Source organism: Salvelinus alpinus, chromosome 3 (genome assembly GCF_045679555.1).
Source record: "Salvelinus alpinus chromosome 3, SLU_Salpinus.1, whole genome shotgun sequence".
Taxonomy (NCBI): Eukaryota; Metazoa; Chordata; class Actinopteri; order Salmoniformes; family Salmonidae; genus Salvelinus; species Salvelinus alpinus.
This window is the reverse complement of record NC_092088.1, coordinates 109,128,228-109,143,729: the sequence shown is the minus strand read 5'-3', so window position 1 is coordinate 109,143,729 and position 15,502 is coordinate 109,128,228. Positions and strand designations below refer to the sequence as shown.

Genomic DNA, 15,502 nt, shown 5'->3' with positions numbered 1-15,502 from the left:
ATGTGTAATTACCAGTCCTTAATCAACCACAACAGTCTTTTGAATGGGATGTTAATCTGTAAGGGTGTGAAGGATGTGTAATTACCAGTCCTTAATCAACCACAACAGTCTGTTTAATGGGTTGTTCATCTGTAAGGGTGTGAAGGATGTGTAATTACCAGTCCTTAATCAACCACAACAGTCTGTTTAATGGGATGTTAATCTGTAAGGGTATGAAGGGTGTGTAATTACCAGTCCTTAATCAACCACAACAGTCTTTTGAATGGGTTGTTAATCTGTAAGGGTGTGAAGGGTGTGTATCCATGTTAGAGAGAAGGTTCATGACATGTGACCTTTCATCCATAGGAATAAATACCTTAGAACTACTAGATTCATCTCTGTACATTCTATCTGTGTCAACATCAGGGACATGTAAACAAACATGGAGGGGCACTTCTGGAGGGGGGTGAGGCGGGGAGGGGTGGTGGGGGGGGCTGTGAAGCAGGAAGTTCCTGTCATGGAGCTAAACTGGCTTTAGAGTAGATATAGAACCACCCAGCTGAGCAGTATGGTCCTGGTACTGCTGTTCTGGTTCTTTGAGCTGACTAGCAGTATGGTCCTGGTACTGCTGTTCTGTCTCTATGAGCTGACTAGCAGTATGGTCCTGGTACTGCTGTTCTGTCTCTATGAGCTGACTAGCAGTATGGTCCTGGTACTGCTGTTCTGTCTCTATGAGCTGACTAGCAGTATGGTCCTGGTATTGCTGTTCTGTCTCTATGAGCTGACTAGCAGTATGGTCCTGGTACTGCTGTTCTGTCTCTATGAGCTGACTAGCAGCATGGTCCTGGTACTGCTGTTCTGTCTCTATGAGCTGACTAGCAGCATGGTCCTGGTATTGCTGTTCTGTCTCTATGAGCTGACTAGCAGTATGGTCCTGGTACTGCTGTTCTGTCTCTATGAGCTGACTAGCAGTATGGTCCTGGTACTGCTGTTCTGGTTCTATGAGATGACTAGCAGTATGGTCCTGGTACTGCTGTTCTGTCTCTATGAGCTGACTAGCAGCATGGTCCTGGTACTGCTGTTCTGTCTCTATGAGCTGACTAGCAGTATGGTCCTGGTACTGCTGTTCTGTCACTATGAGCTGACTAGCAGCATGGTCCTGGTACTGCTGTTCTGTCTCTATGAGCTGACTAGCAGTATGGTCCTGGTACTGCTGTTCTGTCTCTATGAGCTGACTAGCAGTATGGTCCTGGTACTGCTGTTCTGTCTCTATGAGCTGACTAGCAGTATGGTCCTGGTACTGCTGTTCTGTCACTATGAGCTGACTAGCAGTATGGTCCTGGTACTGCTGTTCTGTCACTATGAGCTGACTAGCAGTATGGTTCTGGTACTGCTGTTCTGTCTCTATGAGCTGACTAGCAGCATGGTCCTGGGAACTTCTGAGAGGAGACCAGATGCTCTGGGACTGTTGTAAAGACCTTACAGCTGACTGAGAGGAGACCAGATGCTCTGGGACTGTTGTAAAGACCTTACAGCTGACTGAGAGGAGACCAGATGCTCTGGGACTGTTGTAAAGACCCTACAGCTGACTGAGAGGAGACCAGATGCTCTGGGACTGTTGTAAAGACCTTACAGCTGACTGAGAGGAGACCAGCGTCTCTGGGACTGTTGTAAAGACCTTACAGCTGACTGAGAGGAGACCAGCCCTGCTCCCTATATAGTGCACTACTTTATACTACAGCCCTATTCCCTATATAGTGCACTACTTTATAATACAGCCCTATTCCCTATATAGTGCACTACTTTATACTACAGCCCTATTCCCTATATAGTGCACTACTTTATACTACAGCCCTATTCCCTATATAGTGCACTACTTTTGGACAGGACCCATAGGGAATAGGCTGCCATTTGAGCCGCTGAAATAGTGGCAGGAGAACACAGAGGAAGACGAGGGAAGGCCTCCTCGTTGTGCTGAAAACAACCAAGTACACGCAGCAACACAACGCCAGGGGCTGGTAACTCATCAGACTGGTATAAAGTCTCATAAAGACAGGGTTTATACCAGTCTAGATAACACAGTTCCTTATTGTACTGAGACTGGTATAAAGTCTCATAAGGACAGGGTTTATACCAGTCTAGATAACACAGTTCCTTATTGTACTAAGACTGGTATAAAGTCTCATAAAGACAGGGTTTATACCAGTCTAGATAACACAGTTCCTTATTGTACTGAGACTGGTATATAGTCTCATAAGGACAGGGTTTATACCAGTCTAGATAACACAGTTCCTTATTGTACTGAGACTGGTATAAAGTCTCATAAAGACAGGGTTTCTACCAGTCTAGATAACACATTTCCTTATTGTACTGAGACTGGTATAAAGTTAAGGACAGGGTTTATACCAGTCTAGCTAACACAGTTCCTTATTGTACTGAGACTGGTATAAAGTATCATAAAGGACAGGGTTTATACCAGTCTAGATAACACAGTTCCTTATTGTACTGAGACTGGTATATAGTCTCATAAGGACAGGGTTTATACCAGTCTCACACCCATCTTTCCTCTGAGTTGAAACTCTTATAATAACCTCTTATTAATCACAACAACAGTGCTTATTGACTCTTATAATAACCTCTTATTAGCTCTTATAATAACCTCTTATTAGCTCTTATAATAACCTCTTATTAATCACAACAGTTTTGATTTACTCTAATATTAAGCTCTAATGAATCACAACAACGGTTCTCATTACCTCTTGTAATTGTGACCTGACTAACACACATCAAGTCTTCTCTATCAGCTCTTATTAGAAGCTGTTATTAGAAGCTGTTATTATCCACACAGCAGGTCAACAGCTATCACATGGGGGCCTGTAGACGCCCCAGCATGGGGTAGCACCTGCTGCACTTCATTAGGGCTTCTACTGAGTCCCTGGAAGCCCATTAAATCATTAAAGACTGCAGCCACCCAGATCATAGACTGTTCCCTCTGCTGAGTCCCTGGAACCCCATTACATCATTAAAGACTCCAACCACCCAGATCATAGACTGTTCCCTCTGCTTCTGCTGAGTCCCCGGAACCCCATTACATCATTAAAGACTCCAGCCACCCAGATCATAGACTGTTCCCTCTGCTGAGTCCCCAGAACCACATTAAATCATTAAAGACTCCAGCCACCCAGGTCATAGACTGTTCCCTCTGCTTCTGCTGAGTCCCCGGAACCCCATTAAATCATTAAAGACTCCAGCCACCCAGGTCATAGACTGTCCCTCTGCTGAGTCCCCAGAACCCCATTACATCATTAAAGACTCCAGCCACCCAGATCACATCAAGTCTGACACCAACAGGCTCCTGAACAGCTTTCAACCCCATAAGACTGTTAAATATCTAAACAGTTAACTAGATGGTTACATAGGTGTTCTCTACATCACCACAGTATGTCCTGTACCAGGTGTTCTCTACCTCACCACAGTATGTCCTGTACCAGGTGTTCTCTACCTCATCACAGTATGTCCTGTACCAGGTGTTCTCTACCTCACCACAGTATGTCCTGTACCAGGTGTTCTCTACATCATCACAGTATGTCCTGTACCAGGTGTTCTCTACATCATCACAGTATGTCCTGTACCAGGTGTTCTCTACATCATCACAGTATGTCCTGTACCAGGTGTTCTCTACCTCACCACAGTATGTCCTGTACCAGGTGTTCTCTACATCATCACAGTATGTCCTGTACCAGGTGTTCTCTACCTCACCACAGTATGTCCTGTACCAGGTGTTCTCTACATCATCACAGTATGTCCTGTACCAGGTGTTCTCTACATCATCACAGTATGTCCTGTACCAGGTGTTCTCTACATCATCACAGTATGTCCTGTACCAGGTGTTCTCTACCTCACCACAGTATGTCCTGTACCAGGTGTTCTCTACCTCACCACAGTATGTCCTGTGTTCTCTACCACATCACAGTATGTCCTGTACCAGGTGTTCTCTACATCATCACAGTATGTCCTGTACCAGGTGTTCTCTACATCATCACAGTATGTCCTGTACCAGGTGTTCTCTACCTCACCACAGTATGTCCTGTACCAGGTGTTCTCTACATCATCACAGTATGTCCTGTACCAGGTGTTCTCTACATCACCACAGTATGTCCTGTACCAGGTGTTCTCTACCTCACCACAGTATGTCCTGTACCAGGTGTTCTCTACATCATCACAGTATGTCCTGTACCAGGTGTTCTCTACATCACCACAGTATGTCCTGTACCAGGTGTTCTCTACATCATCACAGTATGTCCTGTACCAGGTGTTCTCTACATCATCACAGTATGTCCTGTACCAGGTGTTCTCTACATCATCACAGTATGTCCTGTACCAGGTGTTCTCTACCTCATCACTGTATGTCCTGTACCAGGTGTTCTCTAACTCATCACAGTATGTCCTGTACCAGGTGATCTCTACATCACCACAGTATGTCCTGTACCAGGTGTTCTCTACATCATCACAGTATGTCCTGTACCAGGTGTTCTCTACCTCACCACAGTATGTCCTGTACCAGGTGTTCTCTACATCATCACAGTATGTCCTGTACCAGGTGTTCTCTACCTCACCACAGTATGTCCTGTACCAGGTGTTCTCTACATCATCACAGTATGTCCTGTACCAGGTGTTCTCTACCTCACCACAGTATGTCCTGTACCAGGTGTTCTCTACCTCATCACAGTATGTCCTGTACCAGGTGTTCTCTACATCATCACAGTATGTCCTGTACCAGGTGTTCTCTACATCACCACAGTATGTCCTGTACCAGGTGTTCTCTACCTCATCACAGTATGTCCTGTACCAGGTGTTCTCTACCTCATCACAGTATGTCCTGTACCAGGTGTTCTCTACATCATCACAGTATGTCCTGTACCAGGTGTTCTCTACATCACCACAGTATGTCCTGTACCAGGTGTTCTCTACAGTTTTCTATTTGTAATAGTTTTTGTTTATATGTACTATGGATCCCCACTAGCTGCTGCCAAGGCAGCACAATTTATAGTAGTATATAATATAGTACTATAGTAATATAGTAGGCTTAAATTGAAAATATGGCAAATAGGAGTGGAAATATCGTCCTCTATTATCCTCAGTCATTTTCCATCCAAGTTGTCAGACCCCGGTGGCTTGTCATTGTTGATAGACAATTATCTTTTTTTCACCTCTTCCACACTGACTTTACAGAATTCAAATTACAATGCTTCTCTTTCATAATTTAGTCAGATGTACTTGGATGTGTAGTGTCAGTGTTTGTTGCTGGCATGTCATGCAAAAGTTTGCTAATCTTGCCAATGAAAAAGCCCTTAAAGTATTTGTCAATGTGAGTTGGTTTTGTGATGAATGTCTGTTTTGTATTTGTTACTATTAGTCTTGCAGTACCAGGTAACAGCTGCTCCTGGGCCATTGAATAAATGTCCACAGTAACCTGATATTCTGTGTAGTCTGTATTTACAACTTTAAGGCTTGTTATAAATGTTCAGAACACATTTGTCACTTTTATGTTGTTATTTACTGATAATTTCATGGAAAGAAGCAATTCTAAACAGTCATTGGGGACAAATTGGTTCAATTATGTTTATTCAGTTTAGTCACATGATTTACAGTACTGTTTGCCGATCAGCTGTACAGCCAGACTTATTTGCCACACCTTTTGCCTCATCCCTCTCAACCATGCAACTTTTTAATCCCTCATCAATCCAAGGGGATTTAACAGTTTTTACAGTCATTTTCTTAATGGGTGTTTATTAGTAACTGGAATAAGTAGTTCCATACATGTGTCTAATGCAGCGTCTGGTTGCTCCTCATTACACACCACAGACCAGCAGCGTCTGGTTGCTCCTCATTACACACCACAGACCAGCAGCGTCTGGTTGCTCCTCATTACACACCACAGACCAGCAGCGTCTGGTTGCTCCTCATTACACACCACAGACCAGCAGCGTCTGGTTGCTCCTCATTACACACCACAGACCAGCAGCGTCTGGTTCCTCCTCATTACACACCACAGACCAGCAGCATCTGGTTGCTCCTCATTACACACCACAGACCAGCAGCGTCTGGTTGCTCCTCATTACACACCACAGACCAGCAGCGTCTGGTTGCTCCTCATTACACACCACAGACCAGCAGCGTCTGGTTGCTCCTCATTACACACCACAGACCAGCAGCGTCTGGTTGCTCCTCATTACACACCACAGACCAGCAGCGTCTGGTTGCTCCTCATTACACACCACAGACCAGCAAATACTATTTACATCAACTACATAGGAATCACTACAGAACTCCTTGTATGTCCTCTTATACACTATATAAGGCTATACTATTATATTATTCAGCTGTCATTCCAGGGCAGCACATTCAGACAATGTGGAGCAGAAGGCAAACAGCCATATGATGAAGCAACAAGTGGAACCAGCCAGAGGAATAAACATGTATGATAGCCGATGTACAAAAACCACATCACAAAGAACACAGCCAGTACTCCCTCCTCTCCTCAGATCACTAAATAACTAACAACTCAGCATTAGCACTAAATAGCAAGCAGCCATCTCTCTCAGTCAGCGACCCAATGCATTGACACCAGCCTCTCTATAGTCTTAACTCCAACACACCAGTCTCTCTGTTTACTGCTGCCCTAGAGAACATGTCTTTACTCCTACAGGCTAGTCTCTGTTTACTGCTGCTCTAGAGAACATGTCTTTACTCCTACAGACTAGTCTCTGTTTACTGCTGCCCTAGAGAGAACATGTCTTTACTCCTACAGACTAGTCTCTGTTTACTGCTGCCCTAGAGAACATGTCTTTACTCCTACAGACTAGTCTCTGTTTACTGCTGCCCTAGAGAACATGTCTTTACTCCTACAGACTAGTCTCTGTTTACTGCTGCCCTAGAGAACATGTCTTTACTCCTACAGACTAGTCTCTGTTTACTGCTGCCCTAGAGAACATGTCTTTACTCCTACAGACTAGTCTCTGTTTACTGCTGCCCTAGAGAACATGTCTTTACTCCTACAGACTAGTCTCTGTTTACTGCTGCCCTAGAGAACATGTCTTTACTCCTACAGACCAGTCTCTGTTTACTGCTGCCCGAGAGAACATGTCTTTACCTTCTTTCCTTTCTTCTTACGGTGAGCAGCCGTCTTCCCAGAGTCCTTCTCCTTGGCTTCCTCACTCATGTTGCTGTCTGCGCTCCTCCGCTAATTAATCCAACATGAAGACTAGAGCAGGGCTACTGTCCGACTGGTCCATTCAGAGAGGAGAGGTGGCCAGCTGGTTGATCGAGAGGTTGAGGAGCTCTCTCTCACTCTCTGTCTCTCACTCAATCACTCACTCACACAAAACAACTCTCTCTCTCAGCTCCACTTCCTCTGTTCTCTCTCCGCATCCCTCTATCTCCCACACACTCCACAAGTTAGAGTGTCAGAGCAGCAACAGGCAGGAGAATCAAATAAATTAATATCCTTGAGAATCAATAATCCGTGGGCTCAGTATCTCTCTCAGCGTGGTGGTTGGTTGGTTGTTGGCCGCTGCTGCCTTCCAGCCCACACCTGTTGCTCCACTCTGTCAGTCTATAGACCAACCCTGTTGCTCCACTCTGTCTGTCTATAGACCAACCCTGTTGCTCCACTCTGTCAGTCTATAGACCTATACTGTTGCTCCACTCTGTCAGTCTATAGACCAACCCTGTTGCTCCACTCTGTCTGTCTATAGACCTATACTGTTGCTCCACTCTGTCAGTCTATAGACCTATACTGTTGCTCCACTCTGTCTGTCTATAGACCAACCCTGTTGCTCCACTCTGTCAGTCTATAGACCTATACTGTTGCTCCACTCTGTCTGTCTATAGACCATCTCTGTTGCTCCACTCTGTCTGTCTATAGACCTATACTGTTGCTCCACTCTGTCTGTCTATAGACCTATACTGTTGCTCCACTCTGTCTGTCTATAGACCATCTCTGTTGCTCCACTCTGTCTGTCTCTCTATAGACCAACCCTGTTGCTCCACTCTGTCTGTCTCTCTATAGACCAACCCTGTTGCTCCACTCTGTCTGTCTATAGACCTATACTGTTGCTCCACTCTGTCAGTCTATAGACCTATACTGTTGCTCCACTCTGTCTGTCTATAGACCAACCCTGTTGCTCCACTCTGTCAGTCTATAGACCTATACTGTTGCTCCACTCTGTCTGTCTATAGACCATCTCTGTTGCTCCACTCTGTCTGTCTATAGACCTATACTGTTGCTCCACTCTGTCTGTCTATAGACCTATACTGATGCTCCACTCTGTCTGTCTATAGACCATCTCTGTTGCTCCACTCTGTCTGTCTCTCTATAGACCAACCCTGTTGCTCCACTCTGTCTGTCTCTCTATAGACCAACCCTGTTGCTCCACTCTGTCAGTCTATAGACCATCTCTGTTGCTCCACTCTGTCTGTCTATAGACCTACACTGTTGCTCCACTCTGTCTGTCTATAGACCAACCCTGTTGCTCCACTCTGTCTGTCTATAGACCAACCCTGTTGCTCCACTCTGTCTGTCTATAGACCAACCCTGTTGCTCCACTCTGTCTGTCTATAGACCAACCCTGTTGCTCCACTCTGTCTGTCTATAGACCTATACTGTTGCTCCACTCTGTCTGTCTATAGACCAACACTGTTGCTCCACTCTGTCTGTCTATAGACCTATACTGTTGCTCCACTGTCTGTCTATAGACCAACCATGTTGCTCCACTCTGTCTGTCTATAGACAAACCCTGTTGCTCCACTGTCTGTCTATAGACCAACCCTGTTGCTCCACTCTGTCTGTCTATACACCAACCCTGTTGCTCCACTCTGTCAGTCTATAGACCATCTCTGTTGCTCCACTCTGTCTGTCTATAGACCAACACTGTTGCTCCACTCTGTCTGTCTATAGACCAACCCTGTTGCTCCACTCTGTCTGTCTATAGACCTATACTGTTGCTCCACTCTGTCTGTCTATAGACCAACCCTGTTGATCCACTCTGTCTGTCTATAGACCAACCCTGTTGCTCCACTCTGTCTGTCTATAGACCAACCCTGTTGCTCCACTCTGTCTGTCTATAGACCAACTCTGTTGCTCCACTCTGTCTGTCTATAGACCAACCCTGTTGCTCCACTCTGTCTGTCTATAGACCAACACTGTTGCTCCACTCTGTCTGTCTATAGACCAACCCTGTTGCTCCACTCTGTCAGTCTATAGACCATCTCTGTTGCTCCACTCTGTCTGTCTATAGACCTACACTGTTGCTCCACTCTGTCTCTCTATAGACCAACCCTGTTGCTCCACTCTGTCTGTCTATAGACCAACCCTGTTGCTCCACTCTGTCTGTCTATAGACCTATACTGTTGCTCCACTCTGTCTGTCTATAGACCAACCCTGTTGCTCCACTCTGTCTGTCTATAGACCAACCCTGTTGCTCCACTCTGTCTGTCTATAGACCAACACTGTTGCTCCACTCTGTCTGTCTATAGACCAACCCTGTTGCTCCACTCTGTCTGTCTATAGACCAACACTGTTGCTCCACTCTGTCTGTCTATAGACCAACCCTGTTGCTCCACTCTGTCTGTCTATAGACCAACACTGTTGCTCCACTCTGTCTGTCTATAGACCAACCCTGTTGCTCCACTCTGTCTGTCTATAGACCAACCTTGTTGCTCCACTCTGTCTGTCTATAGACCAACCCTGTTGCTCCACTCTGTGGCTAGAAATTCAAAAGGAAATTATCTTAACAGAGAAAAATGTCCTCCTGTGTGCTACCTATATCCCCCCACTAGAATCCCCATACTTTAATGAAGACAGCTTCTCCATCCTGAATGAGGAAATCAATCATTTCCAGGCCCAGGGACATGTATTAGTCTGTGGCGACCTAAATGCCAGAACTGGACAAGAACCTGACACCCTCAGCACACAGGGGGACAAACACCTACCTGGAGGTGACAGCATTCCCTCCCCCATATGCCCCCCTAGGCACAACTATGACAACATAACCAACAAAAACGGGTCACAACTCCTGCAGCTCTGTCGCACGCTGGGTATGTACATAGTCAATGGTAGGCTTCGAGGGGACTCCTATGGTAGGTTCACCTATAGCTCATCTCTTGGCAGTAGCACTGTAGACTACTTTATCACTGACCTCAACCCAGAGTCTCTCAGAGCGTTCACAGTCAGCCCACTGACACCCCTATCAGACCACAGCAAAATCACAGTCTACTTGAACAGAGCAATACTCAATCATGAGGCATCAAAGCCAAAGGAACTGAGTAACATTAAGAAATGCTATAGATGGAAGGAATGCAGTTTGGAAATCTACCAAAAAACAATTAGACAACAGCAAATTCAATCCCTTTTAGACAACTTCCTGGGTAAAACGTTCCACTGCAATAGTGAAGGTGTAAACTTGGCAGTAGAAAATCTTAACAGTATATTTGACCTCTCAGCTTCCCTATCAAACCTAAAAATCTCAAATAGAAAACCGAAGAAAATGAACAACAATGACAAATGGTTTGATGACGAATGCAAAAATCTAAGAAATAAATTGAGGAACCTGTCCAACCAAAAACATAGAGACCCGAAAAACCTGAGTCTACGCCTTCACTATGGTGAATCACTAAAACAATACAGAAATACACTACGGAAAAAGAAGGAACAGCACGTCAGAAATCAGCTCAATGTAATTGAAGAATCCATAGACTCTAACCACTTCTGGGAAAATTGGAAAACACTAAACAAACAACAACACGAAGAATTATCTATCCAAAATGGAGATGTATGGGTAAACCACTTCTCCAATCTTTTTGGCTCTATAACAAAGAATAAAGAGCAAAAACATATACATGATCAAATACAAATCCTTGAATCAACTATTAAACACTACCAGAACCCACTGGATTCTCCAATTACCTTGAACGAGTTACAGGACAAAATAAAAACCCTCCAACCCAAAAAGGCCTGTGGTGTTGATGGTATCCTTAATGAAATGATCAAATATACAGACAACAAATTCCAATTGGCTATACTAAAACTCTTTAACATCGTCCTTAGCTCTGGCATCTTCCCCAATATTTGGAACCAAGGACTGATCACCCCAATCCACAAAAGTGGAGACAAATTTGACCCCAATAACTACCGTGGAATATGCGTCAACAGTAACCTTGGGAAAATACTCTGCATTATCATTAACAGCAGACTCGTACATTTCCTCAATGAAAACAATGTACTGAGCAAATGTCAAATTGGCTTTTTACCAAATTACCGTACAACAGACCATGTATTCACCCTACACACCCTAATTGACAACCAAACAAACCAAAACAAAGGCAAAGTCTTCTCATGCTTTGTTGATTTCAAAAAAGCCTTCGACTCAATTTGGCATGAGGGTCTGCTATACAAATTGATGGAAAGTGGTGTTGGGGGAAAAACATACGACATTATAAAATCCATGTACACAAACAACAAGTGTGCGGTTAAAATTGGCAAAAAACACACACATTTCTTCACACAGGGTCGTGGGGTGAGACAGGGATGCAGCTTAAGCCCCACCCTCTTCAACATATATATCAACGAATTGGCGAGGGCATTAGAACAGTCTGCAGCACCTGGCCTCACCCTACTAGAATCCGAAGTCAAATGTCTACTGTTTGCTGATGATCTGGTGCTTCTGTCACCAACCAAGGAGGGCCTACAGCAGCACCTAGATCTTCTGCACAGATTCTGTCAGACCTGGGCCCTGACAGTAAATCTCAGTAAGACCAAAATAATGGTGTTCCAAAAAAGGTCCAGTCGCCAGGACCACAAATTCCATCTAGACACCGTTGCCCTAGAGCACACAAAAAACTATACATACCTCGGCCTAAACCTCAGCACCACAGGTAACTTCCACAAAGCTGTGAACGATCTGAGAGACAAGGCAAGAAGGGCATTCTATGCCATCAAAAGGAACATAAATTTCAACATACCAATTAGGATCTGGCTAAAAATACTTGAATCAGTCATAGAGCCCATTGCCCTTTATGGTTGTGAGGTCTGGGGTCCGCTCACCAACCAAGATTTCACAAAATGGGACAAACACCAAATTGAGACTCTGCATGCAGAATTCTGCAAAAATATCCTCCGTGTACAACGTAGAACACCAAATAATGCATGCAGAGCAGAATTAGGCCGATACCCACTAATTATCAAAATCCAGAAAAGAGCCGTTAAATTCTACAACCACCTAAAAGGAAGCGATTCCCAAACCTTCCATAACAAAGCAATCACCTACAGAGAGATGAACCTGGAGAAGAGTCCCCTAAGCAAGCTGGTCCTGGGGCTCTGTTCACAAACACACCCCACAGAGCCCCAGGACAACAGCACAATTAGACCCAACCAAATCATGAGAAAACAAAAAGATAATTACTTGACACATTGGAAAGAATTAACAAACAAACAGAGCAAACTAGAATGCTATTTGGCCCTAAACAGAGAGTACACAGTGGCAGAATACCTGACCACTGTGACTGACCCAAACTTAAGGAAAGCTTTGACTATGTACAGACTCAGTGAGCATAGCCTTGCTATTGAGAAAGGCCGCCGTAGGCAGACATGGCTCTCAAGAGAAGACAGGCTATGTGCTCACTGCCCACAAAATGAGGTGGAAACTGAGCTGCACTTCCTAACCTCCTGCCCAATGTATGACCATATTAGAGACACATATTTCCCTCAGATCACACAGATCCACAAAGAATTCGAAAACAAATCCAATTTTGATAAACTCCCATATCTACTGGGTGAAATTCCACAGTGTGCCATCACAGCAGCAAGATTTGTGACCTGTTGCCACAAGAAAAGGGCAACCAGTGAAGAACAAACACCATTGTAAATACAACCCATATTTATGTTTATTTATTTTAACTTGTGTGCTTTAACCATTTATACATTGCTACAACACTGTATATATATAATATGACATTTGTAATGTCTTTATTGCTTTGAAACTTCTGTATGTGTAATGTTTACTGTTAATTTTTATTGTTTATTTCACTTTTGTATATTATCTACCTCACTTGCTTTGGCAATGTTAACACATGTTTCCCATGCCAATAAAGCCCCTTGAATTGAATTGAATTGAATTGAATTGAGAGACAGAGACAGAGACAGAGAGTGAGAGAGTGAGAGAGAGAGAGAGTGTGAGAGAGAGAGAGAAAGAGAGAGAGAGAAAAAGAGAGAGAGAGAGAGAGGGAGAGAGAGAGAGAGAGAGAGAGAGAGAGAGAGAGAAGGAGATTGTGAGGCACAATAAGGTTGAGAAAGATGGAAAGAGAGAGAGTGTGAAAGACATCCACAGACAAAGTGACACAGAGAGAAATGAATGGTAGATAGCTGAGAGGTCTTTACTAGTGAATGGTAGATAGCTGAGAGGTCTTTACTAGTGAATGGTAGATAGCTGAGAGGTCTTTACTAGTGAATGGTAGATAGCTGAGAGGTCTTTACTAGTGAATGGCTGAGAGGTCTTTACTAGTGAATGGCTGAGAGGTCTTTACTAGTGAATGGTAGATAGCTGAGAGGTCTTTACTAGTGAATGGCTGAGAGGTCTTTACTAGTGAATGGTAGATAGCTGAGAGGTCTTTACTAGTGAATGGCTGAGAGGTCTTTACTAGTGAATGGTAGATAGCTGAGAGGTCTTTACTAGTGAATGGTAGATAGCTGAGAGGTCTTTACTAGTGAATGGCTGAGAGGTCTTTACTAGTGAATGGCTGAGAGGTCTTTACTAGTGAATGGTAGATAGCTGAGAGGTCTTTACTAGTGAATGGCTGAGAGGTCTTTACTAGTGAATGGTAGATAGCTGAGAGGTCTTTACTAGTGAATGGTAGATAGCTGAGAGGTATTTACTAGTGAATGGTAGATAGCTGAGAGGTCTTTACTAGTGAATGGCTGAGAGGTCTTTACTAGTGAATGGTAGATAGCTGAGAGGTCTTTACTAGTGAATGGTAGATAGCTGAGAGGTCTTTACTAGTGAATGGTAGATAGCTGAGAGGTCTTTACTAGTGAATGGCTGAGAGGTCTTTACTAGTGAATGGTAGATAGCTGAGAGGTCTTTACTAGTGAATGGTAGATAGCTGAGAGGTCTTTACTAGTGAATGGCTGAGAGGTCTTTACTAGTGAATGGTAGATAGCTGAGAGGTCTTTACTAGTGAATGGCTGAGAGGTCTTTACTAGTGAATGGTAGATAGCTGAGAGGTCTTTACTAGTGAATGGCTGAGAGGTCTTTACTAGTGAATGGTAGATAGCTGAGAGGTCTTTACTAGTGAATGGTAGATAGCTGAGAGGTCTTTACTAGTGAATGGTAGATAGCTGAGAGGTCTTTACTAGTGAATGGTAGATAGCTGAGAGGTCTTTACTAGTGAATGGTAGATAGCTGAGAGGTCTTTACTAGTGAATGGTAGATAGCTGAGAGGTCTTTACTAGTGAATGGTAGATAGCTGAGAGGTATTTACTAGTGAATGGTAGATAGCTGAGAGGTCTTTACTAGTGAATGGTAGATAGCTGAGAGGTATTTACTAGTGAATGGTAGATAGCTGAGAGGTCTTTACTAGTGAATGGTAGATAGCTGAGAGGTCTTTACTAGTGAATGGCAGATAGCTGAGAGGTCTTTACTAGTGAATGGCAGATAGCTGAGAGGTCTTTACTAGTGAATGGTAGATAGCTGAGAGGTATTTACTAGTGAATGGTAGATAGCTGAGAGGTATTTACTAGTGAATGGTAGATAGCTGAGAGGTATTTACTAGTGAATGGTAGATAGCTGAGAGGTCTTTACTAGTGAATGGTAGATAGCTAAGAGGTCTTTACTAGTGAATGGTAGATAGCTGAGAGGTCTTTACTAGTGAATGGTAGATAGCTGAGAGGTCTTTACTAGTGAATGGTAGATAGCTGAGAGGTCTTTACTAGTGAATGGCTGAGAGGTCTTTACTAGTGAATGGTAGATAGCTGAGAGGTCTTTACTAGTGAATGGTAGATAGCTGAGAGGTCTTTACTAGTGAATGGCAGATAGCTGAGAGGTATTTACTAGTGAATGGCAGATAGCTGAGAGGTCTTTACTAGTGAATGGTAGATAGCTGAGAGGTCTTTACTAGTGAATGGTAGATAGCTGAGAGGTCTTTACTAGTGAATGGTAGATAGCTGAGAGGTCTTTACTAGTGAATGGTAGATAGCTGAGATGTCTTTACTAGTGAATGGCTGAGAGGTCTTTACTAGTGAATGGTAGATAGCTGAGAGGTCTTTACTAGTGAATGGCTGAGAGGTCTTTACTAGTGAATGGTAGATGGCTGAGAGGTATTTACTATTGAATGGCTGAGAGGTCTTTACTAGTGAATGGTAGATGGCTGAGAGGTCTTTAATAGTGAATGGTAGATAGCTGAGAGGTCTTTACTAGTGAATGGTAGATAGCTGAGAGGTCTTTACTAGTGAATGGCTGAGAGGCCTTTA

General features: G+C 43.9%; 1 protein-coding gene across 3 annotated transcripts in view; it reads right to left on the bottom strand.

The window, feature by feature from the left end:
* The window catches only part of LOC139571681 (ankyrin-3-like), a 408,808-nt gene that overhangs the window by 322,338 nt on the left and 70,968 nt on the right, over positions 1 to 15,502 (bottom strand). Inside the window, exon 1 of one of the 3 annotated variants that reach the window (XM_071394780.1) lies at positions 7,133 to 7,396. The exons of the other annotated variants lie outside the window; for them this stretch is intronic. Within the exon in view, the coding sequence (XP_071250881.1) occupies positions 7,133 to 7,201 (69 nt within the window). The 5' untranslated portion in view covers positions 7,202 to 7,396. Of the gene's footprint in view, positions 1 to 7,132; positions 7,397 to 15,502 lie in introns of those variants that run through there. 3 annotated transcript variants of the gene reach the window in all.